This window comes from Ictidomys tridecemlineatus, chromosome 3, assembly GCF_052094955.1.
Source record: "Ictidomys tridecemlineatus isolate mIctTri1 chromosome 3, mIctTri1.hap1, whole genome shotgun sequence".
NCBI lineage: Eukaryota > Metazoa > Chordata > Mammalia > Rodentia > Sciuridae > Ictidomys > Ictidomys tridecemlineatus.
The window spans coordinates 3,812,964-3,835,859 of NC_135479.1; the positions used below are offsets into that span (position 1 = coordinate 3,812,964).

A 22,896-nucleotide genomic window follows, 5' to 3' on the forward strand; every position below is an offset into this window, starting at 1 on the left:
TACATTGAAGTCCTGCCCCTTGCTTCTAAATGTCTGTATTGAAAAGACAGGTCTTCAGAGAGTTGATTCAGTTAACTGAGGTCCCATGGGTGGCTCTCATCCAACAGGACTCTTAGATGAGGAGACCGGGACACTGACACACACAGAGGACACAGAGAGAGGATGGCTGTCTATAGGCCAAGGAGAGACAGGCCTCAGAAGGAGCCAACCCTGGTGACACCTTGATCTCAGGCTTCCAGGACCCAGGACCTGAGAGGTGGAGCTCCTGTGGCACACAGGCCCATGGGGGGTGTGGAGGCAGCCTCAGGACATAACGCCCCCCAGGTGCTTGGGGCTTGAGGCCATCTGGCAGCACAGGGCTGAATGAGGGGAAACATACATGTGCAGAGACTTCTGGGCCTTGGCCGCCTCCTCCTTGGAGCTGTAGCGGACCACAGCGTTGCCTTGAGTCAGGTTCAGATGGAATGTGATGAGAGGCCCGTGCTGCAGACACAGCGTCCGCAGTGTAGAACCATCAATCTGGGGAGGAAGCACAGGGCACTTCCACTATCTTCTTCAAAGGCACTGTGAATGGATGCACTAAAAACGCCAGGAAAGTGTCTTTCCTTGAAAAGGCTTACTGACACATAGCTTTATGACGCTGACATGTGCTACTTCTGGCACACCTGGAATGCTGGACACCTCAGTTATCTTTTATGAGTTAAACTAATCAGAGGAAGGAAAAAAATTCCATTTTGAGTTTTGCTGCCCTCTCACTAGGGCACATCCCACAGTCTGTGGTTCACAAAAGGCACCAGGGCCTGGTGGCCCTGTGGCCTTGCAGGTGTGTGCAGGTCAGCAATGGTGACTACTAGCTGGCCAAGTCACTCTTGAGTGGGCGGTGAAGACAAGAGTTCTGTTTACAAAGGTATGCTTTTTGAGCCCCCTAAGGGTGAATGAATAATCAAGCACATGGTTAAGAGCAGCCCTGTATCTGCTCTTTGCAGCTGGAGCCCGGCTCCACTTGCCTTGTGTGCTCCTAGGCTGATAGGGTCTCTGCCACACTGCTTGCAGGGCCAAGTGGCACTTCTGTGACTGTGCTCTGTGTCCCTGTGGGTATATGTAGGATGCCCGTCCTGTTGTGCTGGGGCCTTACCTGGGGTGTGAGGTTGCGAAGAACAAGCCAGCTGCTTGTTCTTCCTGAGGTGTCGGTGCTCCAAGCAGAACCTGTGTGACAAGCCCAGGGCACAAGAACTCAGTGACAGGCTGTACAGTCAGGTGGCACAGCCCTGTTCCAGGTTTCTGACCTTATCTAGAACACATGGCAAGCTCTAAAGCCCTTCAAGTCAAGGAGTCCCTGGGCATCTTCTGATCAACCCAAATCTCACCATCCCTGCAGACACCTGTCTGTGTCTATGAAAATCCCCACTTCCTGGCTGTCCCCACCCCCTCGGAGGCCTGTACATTCCCACCTGTGCCATGAGTGATGGGATGTGACGGGACAGGTGAGAATCACCTGGGAAGTTCTGGTCTTCCATGACCCCCCAACTTACATTCAATCTCCTAAAATTCTGCATGTTAACAAAGCAAATCCACAAAGATTATTATTACCATCATTATTTTTCTTTTGGCACAGGGGTTTGAACCCAAGGGTACTTTACCACTGAGCTACATTCCCAGTCTTTTTATTTTTCGAGACGGGGTCCAAGTTGCTCAGACTGTTCCTCTAACTTGCTATCTTTCTTCCTCAGCCTCCCAGTCACTGGTCTTACAGTTTTGAATTACCACACTTGGCTAAGGGCCACTATTAAAAGGCCTGCAACAGTCTTTCTCAAACTATCTGTCACTGACTTAAACTTCAGTTTCTGAAGTCCCCCCTACCCTTCTCGTATCCCTCAGGGTTAGCCTGAGGTACCCGCAGGAAGCCCCCAGAGCCCAACAGCACCAGTGCGCTCTCCAAGCTGCTGGGTTGTTTTGGCCTGCAAAGCCCCTCTGTTCCATGAAGTCTTGTGGAGAAGCAAACACAAGAAGGAGACATCAAGACACTGGTGCTGGTTGGTGGGGGCTGATGGGAATGGGAAGCTAAGGCCAAACGGGCCTCCCTGGGAGACCAGCATGTGGCATAGCAGGACAGAGGACAGGCGTCGGGACCACCTTGGACCTTCGGCCCAAAGCAAAGCTGCAGTGAACCGTAACCCAGGGGCTGAAAGCTGGGCTCAGCCAACCAAAGCCCACAGGTGCAGGGAAGCCTCAGCTCTCTCCAGACCCACCCAGGCTCCAGAGAGCACGCAGGGATCCTGAAAAGGGAGGGGACAAAACCACAAGTACAGCCCCCAGGAAAGGAGCAAAGCAGCTGCGAAGAGAAAGGCACTTACCAGAGGAGTAGGAGCTGGTCCAGCCGAGGGGGCTGGCACCCCAGGTGGAGGAAGGCTTGGGATTGGCAAGCCCTGGAGGGGGCCTGGTGGGTGCAGTAGTGTTTCTCGGCACCTTCCACAGCTCATGAGACAGAGAGGCTTGCGTGTGGGACGCTGCGCCAGAGGACCACGTCGATTTAATGTCTGACAGTTTACCTAGAAGGCAGAGAAATGGAGCATGTTCACTCTGTAGTCAGAGAGGAAAAGCAATTGCTGGGTTTGGGGAGCAGGCACACACTCTGTGACACCAGCAGACCGGGAAGAAAAGAAACACCAGTGCCACATCCTGAAGCAAGGCCCGAAGCACGCTGTTTTTTTCCAATTCCTTTTTTGGACAGAGTCTTGTAATGTGGCCAGGCTGGTCTTGAGCTCCTGGACTCAAGTGATCTTTCTGCCTCAGCCTCCCAAGTAGCTTAGACCACAGGCATGTGTTAATGCACCTAGCAATGCTCTACTCTCAATTTCTGCTCACAGTCTGCATGGCCACTATAGCCAACATCTGCCACAGAGAAAATAGCATTTCTGAAATCAGCGTTGAGGATAACTTGCCATGGAAGCCTACCGGGACACATCTAGTAAAGCAACAGATCAGGTGCGGTCAGAGGCCACAATGTCCATGCCTTCTTCCTTATGATAATTTCTTTAGGTAGCAGTCCCCTGTCAGGGCAACGCTCCTGACATGCGACCTTCCCCAGCTGCCACTGCAATCTCCCACAGCTTCTAGAGACACCCCTTGTGCACCTGCCATAGAAACAGAAGCAGTCCAGCTGCCCTGAGGCCAAGATGCCACATCTGGCATGCTGGTTGGGGAGACACTGTTTTAAAGCTCTTTGGGAGAAAAAAAAAATCAGTAATGACTACCAGCCTCAGCTATCTCATCCACTCAGGGCTGGATGGAATGAGCAGAGTCCTGGACGTTTGCATGCTCCTGTGTCCACTGTGTCCAGTATTCATGGCACAAGTGTGGTTCTCCAAGCCTGGTGCCCAAGATGGCTCTGACTTCACAGTGAACAAATGCTAACCATGGAAAAGATGTCAAAAAACGAAATGCTATGTAAGACTGACTCACTCAGAGATAAGGAAAGTGATTGTACGGTTTTGCTCTTCTCTTTAGCCAAACGACTATGGAGGTTTTAAAAGTCTAAATATACCCCTCCTCTTTTTTGGTACCAGGGATTGAACCCAAAGGACTCCACACAGAGCCATATCCCAGCCCCACCCCACTTTTTTGGGGTACTGGGGATTGAACTCAGGGCCACTTGATCACTGAGCCACATCTCCAGCCCTATTTTGTATTTTATTTAGAGACAGGGTCTCACTGAGTTGTTTAGTGCCTTGTTGCTGAGGCTGGCTGTGAACTTGAGATCCTCCTGCCTCAGCCTCCCAAGTCTCTGGTATTACAGGTGTGCGCCACCGTACCCGGCTTCCCCAGCCCTTTTTGAGACAGGGCCTTGTTAAGTTGCCTAGGTTGGACTGGAACTTGTGATCCCCCTGCCTTAGCCTCCTGAGAAGCTTGGATTACAGGTGTGTGCCATTGCACCCGGCTTTGTTTTTCTTTTAATAAGATGCTAAACTACATTGAAAGTGTTTTTTCCCCAAGGTAATGGAATTATAAAAATTCTTATTGAAAAAAACCTTAAATGCTATTCTCATATGGGCACAGTACAGTGGTTTAAAAATTTGATAGAATACAGAGATATGAAATAATTTATAAGTACAACACACAGTTTTTTTTGTCTAGTATATACCAGGTGGATCCAGGCAGGAGGAGGTAGGGCCTCTTCGAATACCAGGGCTTAACATCAGGACCTGCCAGTCTCCTCTACTTGTTATGGAATTTAAGTAATTCCCAGCTGTTGTCTGCCTCTGAGTTTCTCAAGACTCACATACTCCCTGTCTTGTAGTCATGGGGGAGGAGAGAAGGAAGCAGATCCACTCAGGCTGGTGCTGTGCTAGGTCTGCAATGGTGCCTTATACATCACCTGATCTTCACAACCCCACTTCCACTCCATGTGTGAGGACTCAGATGTGCCTGAGGTCCCACAGTCACGCAAGGCAAGGCTCACACCAGCTCCAGTACCCAGGAGGAGAGTAAAGGGACCAATGGGAACAGCTGAGGCCTATCAGTTTGTTTGGGGAAAGAAACAAAATGCTACCTGCAAGTGGAGAGGCCAGTTCATACCTGCAGCACTAGGTGAGGAGGCAATGCTGCTCAAAGAGCCACTGTAGCCGGGGGCACTGAGCGGCCAGGCACTCGAGGAAGGCAGTGTGGCATTCTGAGAGGATGGTGGGGAGGACCCTGCAGAACCAAACATGGCACTAAGAAGGGGTGGCAGGTGTGCAGTCAGCAGCTCTGATGGGATGAGGGGCAGCATACAGATCACCTCCTGAGCTGCTGTTTGGGCTGAGGACTGGATAGGGAGGTGTGGTGCCAGGAGGCAGACAAGGAATACCTTTGAGTCAGTCCCGTAGCCCGTGGGAAGGCCTGTGTGGGGTGCTCCTGAAGGCTGAGGAGACACAGCATGAGCTCTGAAGGTGAGGTTACCTCAAGCCATGGAGGAAGATACACCAACAGAATACTTAAAATGTCAGGTCAGAGTTGTAAAAGGTCACATGACTGTTCCCTGCACAGTAACAATTTAAATGCAGGGCAATCCTCACCCTTTCATGGTTCAAACCACAGCCCACAGATGAACCCCAAGCTTTTCATTACAAATTCTGACATGAAAACATGAGCACTTTCTGACCCTTTATCTTCCTTCCTAGTTCCCTCTGGGGACACAGGCACAGTGGAGACACTGTCCCAGTAACTGTGTCCTTTCCAAGTATGGTGCCCACAGAGCAGTACTTTCTGCTCTGAGGAAGTCCCTCCCTGCACCCTCAAGACACCTGGTTCCTTGGGATGGAGCTCAGCTCCATGTGGCTTTGTGCACTGTCACTCTCACTCACAAAGCTGGGAGGGGTGGGCAGGTGGAGCAGAGAACACTGCCTGGAAGCAAGGGCGGAAAGGGCTCTTCTGACTTGGGACCTGGACACAGATGGACTGTTGCCTTCATCACTACAAACAGAATCTGATGGCTTAATAGCTACAGTCTCTGAGGCAGGGCCCCCAGGTATGTGGCACCTCCTACATGCCGTGCTGTAGGGGACCTCTTCACCAGAGCTGACAGCCATTAGAACATATTTACATTCTGCAGGTCTCCAATTTTATTTATTTATTTAGGTACTGAGGATTTAACCCAGGGTATTTAACCACTGAGCCACTTCCCTGGCCCTTTTAACTTTTTATTTTGAGACTGTATCACTAAGTTGCAGAGGCTGGCTTTGAATTTGGGATCCCCCTGCTTCAGTCTCCCGAGTTTTCAGGATCACAGTGTGGCCATTGCCCTGGCAGCTGATGTGTTTAATCCCAGAGTTGGATTCCATCTTCTTGTCTTGTCTCGATGGCCAATGTGCTTCTCAGCTTGTATTCCTTTCCACTCTTAAGTCTTCCTCTTTTATTAGGTAGGTACAGAACCAGAGGCAGTTGCCTGGCTCTGACCAGAAGCCAGGTGCTTCTTGAGGCCACCTTTACCACATCACAGAAAACCTGGCCAGATGGTGGATGGCACTCGCAACACTCCTGCTGCCCCCCAGAGGTCAAAGGGTCATGTGTGGCTCCATCTGTGCCTGCTCTGGAAGCTCTGCTGTGTACCATGAAACCTTGATTCTTTTAGCTTCTAATACCTGGATCAGCACGACCCACATCACACTTACCCACAACTGTCAAGACACATGGGCTTGCTTTGCCTGCTCTGCCACACACAGGTGTGACTTCCACTCAGGCTGTCCCTGCCATCTCACGCAGGCTCCTCTATTCTGACAGCAAAGCAAATACCTCACTCCAGCAGGTCTTACTTTAAGTGGAAACCTAAGTTAACATTGTGGGAACTCTGTGAGACGCCTTCTCAGTGATGGCTCTCAGATGTCTCTTCAGGCCTCCTTTCTAAGGGCACACCTTAGAAAGCCTCAAAACTGCACCTCAAGTCTTTGTGTGTTTTCTGAGTTCACAGCTCAGCCCAGCACTTCTTGCTCTGAAGTCTGACAGAAGTTGTGCTAACAATTGGCATTGAGATTTGTGCCAGGAAAAACAGATTGAGATGGATGAAAAGGGTCTTCCTAAATCCTTTTCAGTTTAAAGAGATTTCAGGTGGAAACTTTTTCATTAAACAGCTAAAGGTTAAATGTGATTCTATAATGTAATCTTAAAAAATGCTATAATATGATACACAGGTTGAGCATCTGAAATTCAAGGAAACTTCAATGCCATGTAGTTGGCACACTGTAGACTTTGCATTTTTGGACTGGGTATGCTCAACTATTAAGTCTCTGTAAGCATTCCAAAATCTAAAAGCTCTGAAATCCAAATCACTTCAGGCCCCAAGCATTCTGGATGCAGGACACTCAACCTCTACAGATCAAGCAAAACCATGTCCCCCAAATCAGTCTTCCTATGCTGCAGCTGACAGGTGACAGAAGTAGCCCAGCAGCTGGGTCTCAGCCGACTTGCTCCCCAGCTGAAGGCAGGTTGAGGGGCCCCTCCTCACCTCCACTCTTGAGGAGGTAGCGGTTGACATCCTGGATGGTGGTGTTGATTGTAGGCCCGGTGGGGACACTGCCAGGAGTGACGTCAGGGTCATTCTCAGGATCGATATTCTGAAGTCCTTTCCACGGAACTCCAGGATGGAATTCTGTTTGTGGAAATCAAATGAAGTTGCATGCTAGAGAACGTTCACATTGCTTCCTGACATTTAAAAATATTATTTTCCTGATTGTGGAAATTTTTATAATATGATCATTCAGACTCTTTCGTGAAATCACTCCCTCCTTGGAACACAGCAGAACCGGGTATTATAGCCAACGTACCAGGCCTGTATGTTCTTGCCAGATGGTATCCAGTGTCCCTTCCCCACTGCCTTACTGCCACTCCTGATAGTGGACTAAGGAGCCACAGAACAAGGCTTGATACCCACACTGATCCGACAAATGGATTCCCAATGGAAATGACAAAGGGGTGGGCTTGAAGCTTCCAGAACATGTGGCCTGGGTCCTATTCCTCCTAGGTTCAGGGCGTGTTCAGATCTGCTGCTGTAGGTGTTGTGTGGTCTTACCTGGGGGCCAGTTGATGCTGGAGCCATTTGAGATTTTATCACTGTCAGATTTGGCACGTGACCAGCTATGGGGCACAGCTACAGGAGGACTGGCTGGTGACTCACTGTTCTGGATTAAATCGTACCGGCCATAGGAGTCGTCAATGGAGGACTTACCTGGAGGCCCAATGCTTAGACCTCCAGGGATAGCACCTACAGGAGAAAGAAATAGGATCCCGGTGAGTACTCTCTGTTCAAGACGCAAGGGCTGCCAAAGAGCCTTCCCTTCCAGGTTTGTCAGAGTAATATGAATCATCAGACCTTGTCTGTCAGGAATTCTTTGGTTAGTCCAAAGTTTGTCCTTGAAAGACGAAAACTCTTAAAGAATAATTTTACTTAGTCAAGTGGGAACCCTTTTTTTTCTTAAGTCAGTCTGTTTTCCAGGCTGGCCCTGAGCTCCTGGGCTCAAGTGATCCTCCTGTCTCAATCTCACGAGTAGCTGGGACCATAGGTGTGTGCCTCTGGGCCTGGTGAATATTTATTTCTTGAGCCACTGAGCTATACCTCCATCCGTGCTGGAAATCTTTTTTTTCTTTTTTAAAGTTGTAGATAGACAAGATATCTTTATTTTGTTTGTTTGTATGCGGTGCTGAGAATCGAACAGTACCTCACACAAGTAGACAAGCATTCTACTGAGCCACAACCCCAGCCCCCATGCTGGAAATCTCTATGACACAGGAGGCTGCCTATAATAACCCTTTCTAGGGACAATGTCTTACCCTTGTGGTTAGCTGCCACAATTACTGTTATCTGTGTCTTTCCCTCCTGCAGTTAGCCATGCTCATTATGGAAGAACAAACTAGGTGTTAAGTTTACACAGACTAAACCAACCAGCCACAGGTGTCGGGGCTCCCTCTTGCCAAGGAAGGTGCACAGATGTTGTGGAGAACATATTAACATATTTCCTTCATGTTTAATGCCACCAGGAAGTTTATATTTAATGCTTAACAGTGTGATTACCTTTGATGATTAACATTTTGCTTCTTTTTCCCTTCTAAGTATTTGATTTTGTGTTTTATTATTTTATTGAAAGAATTGACTCATTTTTGTGATTTAGGAATGCAGATGTTAAAAAAAAAAAAGCAAGCTACAGGCTATGGGGTATTTTCAGTGATTCCTGGGTTTGAAGCTAAGATCAATAAGTTTGATCCTTAACTAGTTGAAATCTTATGTACTCTGTAAAAGAATGGAATGCTTTTACTCCATTTTCAGCATCAGGATGTAGAAATGTACAGAATGAGATTCCCTACAATGGGATAATCAACGAATGAGCCAGGAGTGACCCCCTCTGTGGGTGTGCCGGCCACGACATACCGTGCTTGCTAGGATTCTGATCCAAAGGAGAAGCAGCACTGGACAAGCTGTCCATGGAGTTGGGGTGTGTCCACTGAGGGAGGCGTGACTGGGACTGAGATGGGTCTTTCACCGACAAACCACTGGTAATGTCCATGCTGCTGACATTCATGTTTGGGTTCAGTCCAGCTGAAAACAGAGATGCCATTAGGACCTACCTCCTCTTCCTCTGCCCGATTTCACTCCAGGCTTCATTGATAGCGAAACACACTGTTAATGCTGGTGAAAAATGCTTCTCTTCCAACAACATTTTTCTTTTCTTTCTTTTTAAGCAATATTATTCCTCAATTAAAGTGAAAATTCCAACAATCTTCAACTAAGTACATCCCATAATTCTCCTCATTTTGTTTGTTTTAGGGCGAACATGGTCCTGAGGCTGCTCAGTCAGAGCCAACACAAAAACAGTGAGCCAAACAGGAAGGAAAATTCTTTCATATTCCAGGGCATTTTTTGAAATGACCCTCTGCCTACAGAACAAGCTGGTCTGAATAACTAGAACTACCTTTAGTGGACTTCTGGTACACAAGCATTCTCTGAAAGAGTGCGAGTTGCATATCAAATGGCTTTTCAGGAACTGAACTATCTGGGTGAGTGGGAGCTGCCATTTGCCATTCTAGCTGGAATGGTGAGCTGATGCTCCTAGGGATCTGCCAAGGTCCAGAACTACGTAGGCTGACAAAGATGATGGGGACCATGACACAAAGGCTGAAGTGAAGAATTCCTGAAAGGGATGCCACTAAGGGGTGGGCCAGATGTTTGGGCTGGAAGGAGCCACCTGTGGCATGCCATATACACCCACCCACCCACACACCATGTGGTGCCCAGTGAGGAAACCCTACTATTAGGCAAGGTGCCAAACATTTTGGTTCTTAACTTTATATCAGGGGCTGCAAATTCAAATGCCTATGGGAGCCAGGTAGACAATTCAAATGAAGGTGAGGAGGGCAAGAGAGACTACAGCAGGACAGACAGGCTCTGAACTGTGAAAGCAGGTGCTACTGGGCAACCAGATACTGCCATGTGGAACCCTGACCGGTGTGGCCACTTTTTTTTTTATACTGGAGATTGAAGCCAGAGGTGCTCTTCCCAGCCTTTTCTTTTTGAGACAGGGTCTCAATAAGTTGCTCAGGCTGTCTAAAACTTGCAATCCTCCTGCCTCAGCCGCCCGAGTCACCAGGATTATAGGTGTGCACCACTGTCCCTGGCCAGCCAATTTTACTGGCTTTTTTTTTTTTTTTTTTTTGGTGGTGCTGGGGATTGAACCCAGGGCCTTGTGCTTGTTAGGCAGACACTCTACCAACCGAGCTATAACCCCAGCTCCTTTAGCCAGCCAATTTTAAAAGACGCCAGGAGTAATTTTTATTTGATAATTTCCCATTTTTTTTCTTCCTTTTTGTACTAGGGATTGAACCCGGGGTGCTTAATCACTGAGTCATATCCTTAGCCCTTTTTATATTATATTTAGAGACAGGGTATCACTAAGTTGCTGAAGCTGGCTTTGAACTCGTGATCTTTCTGCTTCAGCCTCCTGAGTCACTGGGACTTCAGGCATCCACCATAATTTCTCAATTTTTAAATGTTAGTAATTGATAGAGAGGGGGGCGGGGACACACAGAAGATAGAGACAGACACACTTTGTACACCTAACAAAATACCTCTGCAGTTGGATACTACCTAGAGACTGCCTACTTTCTTGCGTTCACTTCCATTTGTACAGATCTATCAGATGAGGGGCCACAAAGCAAGGGCCAGCAGAGCATCCAATTCCCACAATTTGGCCCCAACCCCTCTCTTAACTCTTCCTTCACAAGTAGATAAACTGGCCTGGGCCAATATGAACTGCCCCTGGAAAACACCAGAGCTCCTCTGTAAGGCCTCTGTTTGGAGAGGTTTCTCTTTATTCATCAAAATGCTGCCTAGTTGGGGCTCAAACTTAAACCCTACTCTTTGGTTTTTCTTTAGTCATCAAGGTGAAAGTCAATTCTCTGCTCAACAGCTCTGAAAGCCACTGGGTACCAAAGCCACTTCTTCCTGTAGGTAGGCCTTATCTTCTTGTCTAGGTGGTTGGCTCTATGGGGAAGAAATGGAATAGCCAGGGAGGCTGGACATGCAGACATAAGGTGGACCAGGGGCTGCTGGCTCCTGGCACCACTAGCTTAGCTCCTAAGAGACTTTCGGTATATGCAGCTGCAGAGATGGTGACAGTCAGTAGGAAGGTGAAGTTTCCTATATCTTACTAGTTATTCATTTTCAATACATTTACAACTGTAATGTGAATATTAGAACATTTTATCAAAATAATTTCATCAGATTTTGAAGATTTACTGCATGAATTCTTTCATTACATTAAGAAAGAAATCTTTCAGAGCAGAGATGAGCACACTTTATTCTCCAAAGCAGGTCAAGAGGATAGGTGAACAGTAGAAGCTGGATTTAGAGCATTTGAGGATGACAGGTGGAATGGAATTAGTTTCCAGAACAACCATTCCTAAAACAGAATAAAGAGCCTACATGAAAAGCAAATGTACTACATGGTGTTTGCCACAGGCTATGGACTGTGTGAGAACGTCACATATGAACTCATCTGATCTTTAAAGAAACCCTATGGGGTAAACATTTCCACTTTAGAGATAGGAAACCTTAGGTAAAGAGCAGTGAGACAAGTTGCCACAGTTAGCAGTGGACCAGCTGGTGGTGGGCTGGGACTCAAACCCAGGAAGCTAATTCCAAGGTTAGGCATTAACTATCAGACACCACTTCTTGGACATCAGGTGCATTAATGGACAGGACAGGAATGAAAGGACAAGACAGTCCAGTCTAACACTTATCAGCTTCATGTTAAAGACACACCATGTTTGTTATGCTTGAAGCAGGAGATGTTCCTATGACTAGAACTTGCCACTTTTTTCAGAGATAAGTGCTAGCACTTACAAGGGGATGTTACCAGTTGGTAGCAAATTCTCTGTTACTCAACTGGCCTTTATTCTTTAGGGTATATTTTCTGAGCTACTGATTTCCTTTGTCCTGTGTCTGCAGATTTTGACAGCAATAAACAGGCCTGAAATGCAGCCCCTTGCTCTGGGTGACGTCTTTCCCCTGCTGCCTTTGGTTGCGTGACGCATGTCTTTCCTGGCCAGCCTGTATGACCTGGAGGGTGGGAACCGTGGCTCTGAAGATTTGTGGGCTTTACATGCTGGGCATGCTCTGGCGGGTCAGTTCCCATTCTGCATTGGAGGTGCTGCAGGGACATCGGCTACTCCGTGAGCAGGGCCTGCTTTAGTGAGTCTGAACACACTACTGGCAGAACCACTGTAAGCTCTTTCCTGCAGCTGGAGCTGGAGGACGGTGGCTGGTAAAGAACAGCAGATGAAAAATAAACTAGGAATGAACAGGTTGTGCTGACGCAACAATGGAAATGGGAATTTCTCTGGGGCTTTGAAAGACCTTGTGGTCAATGTTTTGTTTTGCAGAGGCAGCTGGTGTTGCTTCCTCTGGAGGCCTGCTCTAGGGGTCTTTCTGGGGCTGCAGTCCTGGCATCCTGTTCAGCACCAGCCAGCCATGCCGCCCACCGCAGTGCAGTGCGGTGGCCACAGGAGACTCACCGAGAGGGTAAGGAGCAAAGGTGTTGGGTGAAGACTGCTGCTCTTTGGTCTGCAGGTCAGGTAGGCCAGGAGCTTGGGGGTGAGGGGGGAAGTTGTCCATGGCCGATTTGCCTGCAGAGGGGTGCAGAGACAGGTGCGGCGGGGGTGGCGGCGGCGGAGGCTGCTTCACAAGCAGGGCCTGGGCCAGCTGGCGCTGGTGCTGTTGGATCTGCTGCTGCAGATTAGTGATTGTGCGCGCAACCTGACAGGAAGAGACACATACACGTTAGCCAGTGTAAGGACTTTTGAAAGGGGAGGTTCACCTGGGAAAAAAAAAGTCAAGGACAATCTAATAATTCATCAGTTACTGTCTCTTCTATCAGGGACAATCAAGGCTAATGACAAAAGTAAGGCTGGGTGACACCTACTTGCTGCTCCTGTTGTCTCATGGGTCCGGAAACATTACGCTGGGCCTGTAACATCTGCTGCTGGATTTGTAAACGTTGGTATGCCTATTGACAGAAAGAAAAGATAGAATGTTATTAGACAGCCATCAATAGATGGTTCAACTGACATTAAGCAAATAACAAATAAATTTACTCTTATCATGGTTGAGGCTAAGGTCCAGAATGGGCAGATTACAAAACAAACTGCCCCAATCAAAGAATAGGTACTAAATAGCTCCTAAACACCTGGAGGCCATGTGATTACCTCAGACAGTGCTGTGGGAACTAAAGCCAGGACAAAACCCCAAACATGGGTCTGTGAGTCCTTTCGGTAAATATACCTGGGGCCAGCATGGGCTAAGGTGATCTCATGGTTCTAAGTACACTGGTGCAGCTGGTGTTCAGCTGATTATTTCAAAATGCTGGTGGAATGCTAGATTTTTTTTCTTACAACATGGATTTTGGGATATATTTTTGACAAGAGAACTTAATTAAATAGAATCCAAATAACAGTAGAGATGAAGCTCTTAGAAATGCCTCGTTAATTATGGATTCACTTAAGTGGATCTATGGAGGCCCTAAAATTGAACATTAGGAAGCACTAAACTTTATTTCTCCAATCCTGGGAAAAAATTTGAGAACAGAATACACTAAACATAATGCAGCATTTTCTTGATGTTCTGCACCCTGGGGCCAGAGGAGCTCTCCAGGTGAAGGAACAACTCTGGCCGTCAGGCCCACAGCACTGTCCAGTGCTGCATGTCCTTGCTCTACGGCAACGGCTCTAAATCCCTATGCTTTATAAGGTATGCCTGGTTCTCACAGCACAGCATCTCCTTCTTGAGGGTAGGGCCTTCTGCTGCTGCCGCCAGCACTGAAAGCCATAGGACTGCACAAGTGCATTGCCCCGAACCCAGTACCGCTAGCCTCCCCGATCCCCACTGTGGACCAAGAAAGAGCCGCAGGCTGAGGCCACCCTACCCTATGTCTTGAGCTCTGTGCTTTTCAGAAAAGTCAGAACACCCACAGTGTCTCTAGGACACTTCCCCTCGGCTGCCTCATCCTCCCCTGTTACTGACTGAAAAGCCAGATGTCCAAACTCCATAGACATGTGCTTAAAAACCACATCTTGAAAATACTGAGGCGGGGGCCTCAAGGGCCCACAGACTCCTGTATAAGCAAAAGTCTCCACTGGGGTGCCATCCATTAGAGGCCCCTGATGCTCCCGCTGTTCTGCTGCCTGACTCCTACAAGGCACCAGCCAGGACTTCTAAATACACCAGGTGCCCACACATCAAAGAATGAAATAACAGACTAGGCCCTGTAGTGTACATCAATTTAGTACACACCTAGGGAATATAACAACATGGTGTTTTATGATAAAAGGAATAAAACTTTAAAAATTAAAAAATTCAAGATATATTAAATCATAAAACTTTTAAGAATAATTGGGTCATAGCAGCCATACTCTCTCTCTCTCTCTCTCTTTTTTTTTTTTTCAGTTCTGGGGACTGAACTCAGGGGTGCTCTGCTACTAAGCTATACCCCCAGTCCTTTTTTATAGTTTATTTTGAGATACGAGCTTGCTAAGTTGCTGAGATTGTTCTTGAACTTGCGATCCTCCCGCCTCAGGTTCCTGAGTAGCTGGGATTATTGGTGTTCCCCCAACTCACATCAGCCACTCTCAAAGGGGGTCTATGAGAGAATCAAGTTTTTAGCTCCAAGGCGTCAAGCACCCACGATGAAGAGATTCTCACCTGTTTGTAGAATGGGTACTGTGCAAACCACTCTTGGGAGAATTGAGGAAAGAGTCACTCAAAATGAGTTTTTATGTTTTATGGCTCAGATGAGAAGCTAAAAGCTCAAAGGAGAGATGGCCTAACTGGATCTGAGACTCCTGAACACGCAGGGGTCAAAACACTTACAAAACTTCGTAAAAACACCCTTAGTGAAAAGCTTTATAACTCATAAACAGTCTTGATGACACATCACACCAGGAAGAGAAGTGTCAGAGCAACCACGGCTGTCCATGGTGTGTTGCTTAGTGAAAAGTATGTGGATGCTCCCCTTCGCCTGTACCTTAGGCGACCTATGAACTCACCAGCTGCAGCTGATGGAGCTGGTTCAACATCGTCATATGCTGAGGGTTAATTGGCGAGGTTAATAGTGCAGGGTTGAGACCAATGTTTTTTGCTGCAAACTGCAAAAGCTGTGCTTGAACCTGTTTGACATAAGACACACTGTCAGCACCATCTGTGAGAACATTTACTTGTCTGCAGAGTGTTTCAGAGACTCAAAATTTATTAAATGGTAATTATATTTGTTTCAGGGTTGGACCTCAAAGGCCATTAGAACATCTATGGACATTTTAACATTAGTAGTTAACATGCTGAGAATAAGGAGGGAGGAAGGAAGGAAGGGGTAGAGTCTTTAGAGATTTCTTTCCCTAAGTACTTCAGTTACTCATTAGCTTCCCATGTGTGGTTCTGGGTTATTCCTATCAGTGATTGAGTTCTGCCAAAGTGAAAGCCTTAAAGATGGCAGGCAAGGGCAAGTGTCTCTCACACAGGCCCCTGGGCCTACCCCCTGCACAAGCTGCGCCCCCAGGAGCTCAGCAAGCCCCTCCCCTGTGTGCACACTCCAAAGGCTGCCACTGCTGCTACAGAGCAGATGTGCCTCTGGCTGGACACCACTGCCCCCAGTCTTCCTGTGGCTCTCTGCAGAACTGACCTGTATACCCACCTGCCTCCCACTCAGGGAAGTCCCTTCAACTGGAATTCACTACTCTGAAAAAAGTACGGCTAACATTGGCTATTTCAATGTTTTCCAAAGTGTGAAATGGATCTTAATATCACAGGTAGGCATGCAAGATGATTTTGGTGTAACATGGTTGAGGATGTTTTACTTTAATAATTGTCTATGAGCTGGGGCTGTGGTTCAGTGGTAGAGCACTTGCCTAGCACATGTGAGGCAGAAGGTTCGATCCTCAGCACCACATAAAAACATAAATAAAATTCAAGGCATTGTGTCCATGTACAATTAAACAAACAAAAAAAACCCCCTGTAATTGTCTAATATTTTTAGAAAAATATTGATTTTTCTACTTACGGTAAACATGAAATTTTTTTTAAATAAGTTAAAAAGGGAAAGTCAATTTAAAGAAAAAAATAGCATGTAACAGTATAGCTAAAATGGAGATCACATTGGAATTCATTGAGAAAACAAGATAGCACAGCAATGAGTGATATTTGAGACACGCCCTCTGCTCAGGGCGGGGCACAACACTAACTGTTCTCAGGCTGGGTGTGGCTGTGGTGCTGGCTGTGGGCAGAAGCATGCACTGGGAAGTGGCATACAGCACCCTCCAGGCGATCCACACAAAGGGCTGTCCTGTCCTCTCATGTTTTCTTCCTGAGGTCGGCAAGTAGCTGTGGCAGAGCTGCCCCACAAGCTCTTAGCTTTTTTTGTCTACACTGTCATGAAAGAGAGGAATGCCTGTCTTGTTTGAGACACCATCTTTTGAGGCCTGTCTGTATGGAGGCTTACCCTGATCCTAACACATTTAACTAGCATTCTACCAAGTTCTAGCCGTCTCCGTGAGTGCACGAACTTGGACACAAACCATTACAGAATAATGCTTATTCCCACACATCCTGCTCGCTTCTGTATACCAATACTGTCTTCTTATATGCCATGGTCTGAATGTTTGTGACTCCCAAACACCAGTGTTGAAATCCACTGCCCTTTGATATGATAGATTAAGAGTTGGGACCCTTGGGAGGTGACTGAGTCATGAGGGCTGAGCCCTGAGTGGAATCAGAGCCCTCATCAAAGAGGCCCAAAGGAGTGTGGCTGCCCCTGCTTGCATGTGAGGACGCATGAACTCACCATGGGTGAGGAGAGTCCATACCAAACCCCAGATCCTCCAGTGCCTTAATCTTGGACTTCTAGCCTCCAAAACTATGAGCAACAAGCCTGTGCCGTTTACTACTTATCCAGGATAAGGGATTTTGTTATAGCAATAAAAAGACAACTGAGACTTAAATTTTACAAATAATGGAAGACTGATGGGTTAGTACATTTCCTTTTGGAACTGATTAAACACAAGACTCTTCAGGAATCTCAAATATTTTCCTGGTAACAGAGGCCTCAGGGGAGAAAGCAGTTTTCCTTCTGCTAGAAGAATGCCAGAGGTGGTAGGGACCTCAGGATGCTTTGCTCCTTCCTGGGAGGGCACAGCCTCCCTCTGCCCCAGAATGACATATCAAGTAGAGTTCTGATGTGTTATCAACAAAAAGCAATCAATTACTAAACATTCTTATGAGGGAAAGGACTGTTACACTGTGATTAAAAACTCAGTCCAAAGCCTGAAATTATGGAATGTTCTACACATGCTCTCTGTGACTGCCTTCAGCTTCTCAGCACAGTGTGGCAGTCCTGGGTTGTTTGGGGTCATTTCCTCCACAGCCCAAGCTGCCAACAGAGCAGCCTGCCCTGCCCTTTCCAGCAACCCAGGACCACCATCAGGTTCATTAGAGTAACTCTCTAAGGCAAGCCCAGGACAAACTGCACCACTGCTGGGGTGCCGACTTGTCTTCCCTCAGAGCTGCTCTGACCTGTGGCAGGCTGGGTGGCTGAAGCTGCCTGAGTAGCAGGCTTTGGGGATACTCCTGGGGCAGCAGGGCCAAGCGGCTTCCTGAAGGTTAGGATAGATTTACAGGTTTAAAACAGCAAGGACTCCTCTTTGATGTCGATTAACTCAGTTCTCACTTTTAAAGAGTGTCTTGGATATGGCCAAGTCCCCACCAAGCACCCGCCTATGTCGCCCACTTGGCCCGGGTCTGACCTGAGGGGATAGAAACTGAGGCACTTGAGCACGGAGGCTGGGCTGGGAGGAGTTAAGAGGCTGCACTGGTGGCTGCGGCGGCTGCTGCATGGTCCTGGCTTGTGCTGCTCCGCTATTGCCAAACACACCCAGATTGCCACTCGGGATCTGCGGGGAAACGGGATGGACTTTAGGGAGCAGAGGTAGGCAGTTGCACGGGTGGGTGAAGTAGTGTGCTACCCACCTATGAATGCAAGATGGCTTCTGCTTCCCAACACTGCCGACCTGTTCCACCACACCTAGGACCAATACTATCTGTACTGGTGATAGTGGGTGGACAGTCAGCCACAGAAGCAGCTGATGCTTTAAGCTCACAGGAGCCGTATGATAACAGCCCCTTTTCTGGCAGTACTGGGGACTAAACCCAGGGGTGTTCTACTTCTGAGCTACACTTCTGGTCCTTTTTATGTATTTTTAAAATTTTGAGACAGGGTCCCACTAAGTTGCCCAAGCTGGCCTTGTGATCTTCCCACCTCAGCCTTCTGAATGGCTGGGACAGGCATGTGCCATTGCACTCTGCCTGATGGTGCATTTAAAGTGTCCCCAACAAGGCTGCAAACTTACAGAAACCATAACAACAGAGTATTTCAGAAAACAGTGATGTGGACATGGCTGTCTGAATGACACACATTCAGGCAGCCATTTCCAGAAGGCTATATCTATGGTCAGAGTTAAAGGGCAAGAATGTTTGGTTATTACTACTGACCCAGAGAAGAGTGACATTTTCAAATGGGAAATATATCTATTATTTCAAAAAACCCTGGAATTGAATCAACTGGCAAATTTGGGTAGTTAACCTTTGTCGAATCCAGTAAGTCTGTCTGGGGTGCATTTTCCACACTGTGTCATGAGCTACCTAACAAAGAGGTGCAGCAAGATGCTCTTGGCCTTCTCTTGGAAGAGCAGTCTGGGAGGCACAAGGCAGGAGACCCATCCTGTGCGCACACTGCTGCTGGGCTGCTGACTCCTGACAGCAGAACATCTGGAAGGGAGATTCCTACTAAACTCGACAAAGCTAGCAACTCCAAGAGCCAGGATTGCACTGAAGGTCAACTGGGATCTCTGAGTGGAGAGGACACTGTTGATAATCCCATGGAGACCACAGGCACAAAAGGGCCTGCTCAGACTCCCTAACACTAGATGTACTTCAAGAAAGGGGCAAAGGTGTGTGTGGGCATTTTCCCCTGCAAGACTAGCCAGGAGGGCTGGCCTGTAGCCATCACAGTGCTGTTTGTCTCAATACCATGGAGTCAGAGAATCCACAGAAAGGTGGAGAAATGGAGAAACAGACAATCAGGCCTCCCAGGCCCTTGGGGGATCTCTTGGCGAGACAGGCCCCCTCTGCTTCTAATGGGAAGGGAGTGCCTGGGTTCTCTTCCAGCTCAGTACTATTTGGCAACACATCAGCATTTAAATTAGCAGGAAGTTGGTGTCCAGGGCATGGGAAGACTCAAGTATGTTTTGGTTTAGCGTAAAAGTAACAAACATTTCCTATTGCACTGTTAAATTTCAGGAACTCCTATTCAATTCCTGATTTTACCTGAAATACCTGAGAGAAATTCTTATGGTATTTTCAACTACTCTTCCATATTTGATTGTATTTTTAAATAAAAGTATTAATGGAAAATAAGAGTGTTTTCATGGAACACATCTTTCTAAGGGGCAGGTGAACAGAGACCACAGTCAGCTTTCTCCCCAGTCTTACCTGTCTGGAAGAGTTCAAGTTTTGCATGCCCAGCCCTGAGGCAATCCCACCCAGGGCCTGATTGGGGAGTGCACTGTTGGAAAGGGGGAGCTTCAGGCTTGGGGAAGGCAAAAATGGTGAAGTCGTGGGCTCTTCCACGAGGCCGCCATCCTGATTGGAGAAAGAAAGGGTGAGCTGTGCGCAGCGTCCACCAGCAGACAAAGCACCGAACAGTTTCCCAAGGAAGGAGGAAGGGGACGGATGGAGAGAGTTAAAAGAGCGAGTGTGGAGAGTGAGGGAATGGACAGCATGGGCGAAAGAAGAGGGGAAAGAAAAAGAGAAACAGGATTAAGATGCTGTTTTCATTGAAAACATTCTACAAACACATACATTAGCTTCTAGTACTGCCTTCAGACACTGCTGCCCCTGACTGGGGAGAGTGAGGAGGAGGGACCAGAAGTGCTGGCCAAGTCTGATCTGGAGAACACAGTATATCCAGTTTCAAACAGGTTCTTTGAGAAGATAGGAGCAAGGCTTGAGGCACACATGGGCTGGATTCTGACATTCACCAGCTTTGACCTTGGCACTCAGAAATTTCATAAAGTTTAACCTAATATGAGTGGAAGTCATAAAACATACAGAATCCTATTATAGTTTTTTTTCTTATATTAATTGAGGGCATACTATGTGCTAAGGTCTTAACAAATTGATTTCATCCAATGTCACAACCCGTTTGCAATATTATTCTGTTTTAAATATAAGCAAATAGGTCATGGTCCCACTCTCAGGGTCGTCAGATTTAGCAAATAAAAGTACAGGATGCTGTGTTAATTTGGAATTTCAAGTGAACAAATCATTTTTTAGTTTAATACATTCCTGGTTCACTCCACAGCCCAGTTTTTTGAAGTGGAGTGTATTGGTGAGGTTCTAAGAACAGAGAGAAAATCCTATCAAGGATGGCAAGAGCCCTCCTGGGAGACTTCCTGTGTTTTCTAAAGCACATCCCTTCTTGTTTCAACTTTATATTCAGGGTTGGATCATTCTGATCAAATCTAACATGTGTTTCCCTGCTTTGTAGGTCCACCAATCTGGAGGGGGACACCACTCCATGATAACTAGGACTGAGCTGACCTGGACTTGAATGTGCAGGGAGCTGTCTACGGGGGCTGTGGGTGTCACTGACATGGTTGGCTGGCCAGAGCTCAGCCCTGCCACTTCCCTTTCTTCAAGGCTACACATATAATTTCCAAATGGAAGAACTGCATATTTGAAATTAGGCAGTAAAACAAATGTGATGACCTTGCGTACTGGACAGACTGAAGTGGATAACCAGATAAGTTCCCACAGCAACAATGAAGATTAGTTTTCAATTCAGCATTTTTCATTTCTAGTAACATCATTTGTGAAACATATGCCTTTGAGTTAAACTTTCATATATTAGGGGGAAAAAAGTTCAAAGTCTAGCAAAAATTTAATCTGACTTGCATTAAGGACACAGTTTAAATGAAAACACTTCTCATTTAAAAGCTGCCTAAATCTATTACCTTGTCAAGAAAGGTGGGGCGGTCCATGGAAGACTCTTTGGAGATTGGTGGGCGGCAGCCGAGGGGTTTGGTGACCATCCCATTATAGTCAGTCACTCCCAGTCCACGCTTGTCCATGTCCACCTTCTTTTCCAGCAGAGCGCCTGGGGCACAAATACAGAACAACATGAAAAGCAAATGAGGTCATGGATGTTGACACAGAGCAGGTGCTGGCTCCAGCCTCAGGGAAGAGACCCCTGAGCCCTTCAGAAAGCAGCAGGGGCACAACAGCCCTCAGATGCTGGTTCACCAGCCCTGGGCCTCCTTGGCACCCCTGCTGCCTCCCCTTGGAGGAGCGCACCCACAGCTGCCCAGGCTTCACATGCTTGCTTCCCCCTGAAACCACCAGTGTCAGGGCCTTCCTGACTGTCTTATGAGAATGGCTCTTCTTACTCACCTTGTGGCCTCAGTTCCCATTACTGCCGTCTTGTAAAAGTAAACCGCTTTTGTATTCCTGGAAGCTTCTGGCCCAGTGACCGGCATTTGTTTGGGTCACTTTAACTTTGTATTACTGTACAAGTCTTTCAAAAGCTGGTGCTCACTGCTTCTACTAGCCCAAGCTTCTCTGCTCTGACATCTCAACCCCACCTGATCACACCATCTACCACTATTTTTCAGATTTTGTACCTGAAAAATCTGCCTACTCACTAAAGTCTGTAACCCCCAAATCAATAATTATGGCATCTTTGTGGTCACCTGTGGGAATGTGCAGATTGGCAGGAAACATGAATCACCCAACAATTAATCTCATGTCAAACCCAGGTCATACACTGTACAATGAGTCTGTCCTTCCTTCCTGAGGTCCACTCAGTGTCCTATTTTCTGTATTTCTGTGCCCCATTTTGTGTATTTTCTGTATTTTGCTGGTGGTTCTGGTGAGTGCTGCTGACACTCTCACTTACTCATGGCCTGGTCCAGGTTCATGCTGTTGCTCTTCAGGGCCTCCTCGGCTGGCTCCCTCTGCAGAGGAAGCAGAGTGCTTGTCAGCAGCATATAGCAGCAGAGGGAGGGCTAGGAGCAGCGTGGTCACCACCATTGTGGAGAGTGCTGTGATGGCTAGGGTTTGGACCTGGAAATGCTTTTCTCCACTGCTGAGACTACAGACTTCTTTTAAACAGAAAGCACCCATAATTAAAAATGACTGTGGATCTTGAAGAACTTATATTTAACATCTTAGGAACATAATGCAGGGTTCTAGGATAGCCTTCTAAGTTCTCCATCAAGTGCCTTCTCTATAGTAATGATTCAGCAGGGATGCCACCCGGCCGATACAGCAGGGCCAGACATTGATGCAGGAAGACCCTATCCCACCTGCCTCTCTAGAACCAGCAACTGTTAAAAGTCACTTGCAGTCAGCCTAGGGGTTCTTTTCCATGCCATGAGCTCTAGGCTCTGCCATCCAAACTTCCTCCAAGAAACAGGAAATAAACAAACAAGCAAGCAAAACAAACAAACAAACAAAAAAAACCCAAGTAGGTTTATCTTGGTTGTTATCCCTCTGATTGGAGCTGACTGATCCAGTGGACAACAGAAGCTCCAGGGTGCTATGATGACTTCAGCAGCTGGGCCACAGGGGCAGTGCCCTGCACAATGCAGGTACGCCTGGCCTGAGGCACCATCCTACAGGTTACCTAGTGAAGACACTCATCTGAATAAGGATTTGGAAAGAAGACATTCAAAGGGACTACACAGCGACCATGGGTGATAGCCCTGGCTCTCTGAATCCCTGTCATTTCCCTTAGGAAATAAACAAACTGGTAAGTTTTTACTTACCAGTGGGAA

At 47.3% G+C, this 22,896-nt stretch overlaps 1 protein-coding gene across 9 annotated transcripts in view; it reads right to left on the reverse strand.

Moving 5' to 3' along the window:
- Positions 1 to 22,896, reverse strand: part of Tnrc6c (trinucleotide repeat containing adaptor 6C) — a 123,764-nt gene that overhangs the window by 3,657 nt on the left and 97,211 nt on the right. For 5 of the 9 annotated variants that reach the window (XM_078041551.1, XM_078041546.1, XM_078041552.1 and 2 more), the window contains 14 exons: positions 22,017 to 22,074; positions 21,076 to 21,218; positions 19,553 to 19,726; positions 17,809 to 17,955; positions 15,064 to 15,183; positions 12,945 to 13,028; positions 12,538 to 12,778; positions 8,897 to 9,064; positions 7,544 to 7,735; positions 6,980 to 7,123; positions 4,576 to 4,692; positions 2,355 to 2,549; positions 1,136 to 1,206; positions 380 to 519 (listed from right to left, as the gene is read on the reverse strand). In XM_078041551.1, coding sequence (XP_077897677.1) covers positions 380 to 519; positions 1,136 to 1,206; positions 2,355 to 2,549; positions 4,576 to 4,692; positions 6,980 to 7,123; positions 7,544 to 7,735; positions 8,897 to 9,064; positions 12,538 to 12,778; positions 12,945 to 13,028; positions 15,064 to 15,183; positions 17,809 to 17,955; positions 19,553 to 19,726; positions 21,076 to 21,218; positions 22,017 to 22,074 — 1,994 coding nt within the window. The remainder of the gene's footprint in view (positions 1 to 379; positions 520 to 1,135; positions 1,207 to 2,354; positions 2,550 to 4,575; positions 4,693 to 6,979; positions 7,124 to 7,543; positions 7,736 to 8,896; positions 9,065 to 12,537; positions 12,779 to 12,944; positions 13,029 to 15,063; positions 15,184 to 17,808; positions 17,956 to 19,552; positions 19,727 to 21,075; positions 21,219 to 22,016; positions 22,075 to 22,896) is intronic. The other 4 variants (XM_078041544.1, XM_078041550.1, XM_078041548.1 and 1 more) reach the window with 4 other exon arrangements.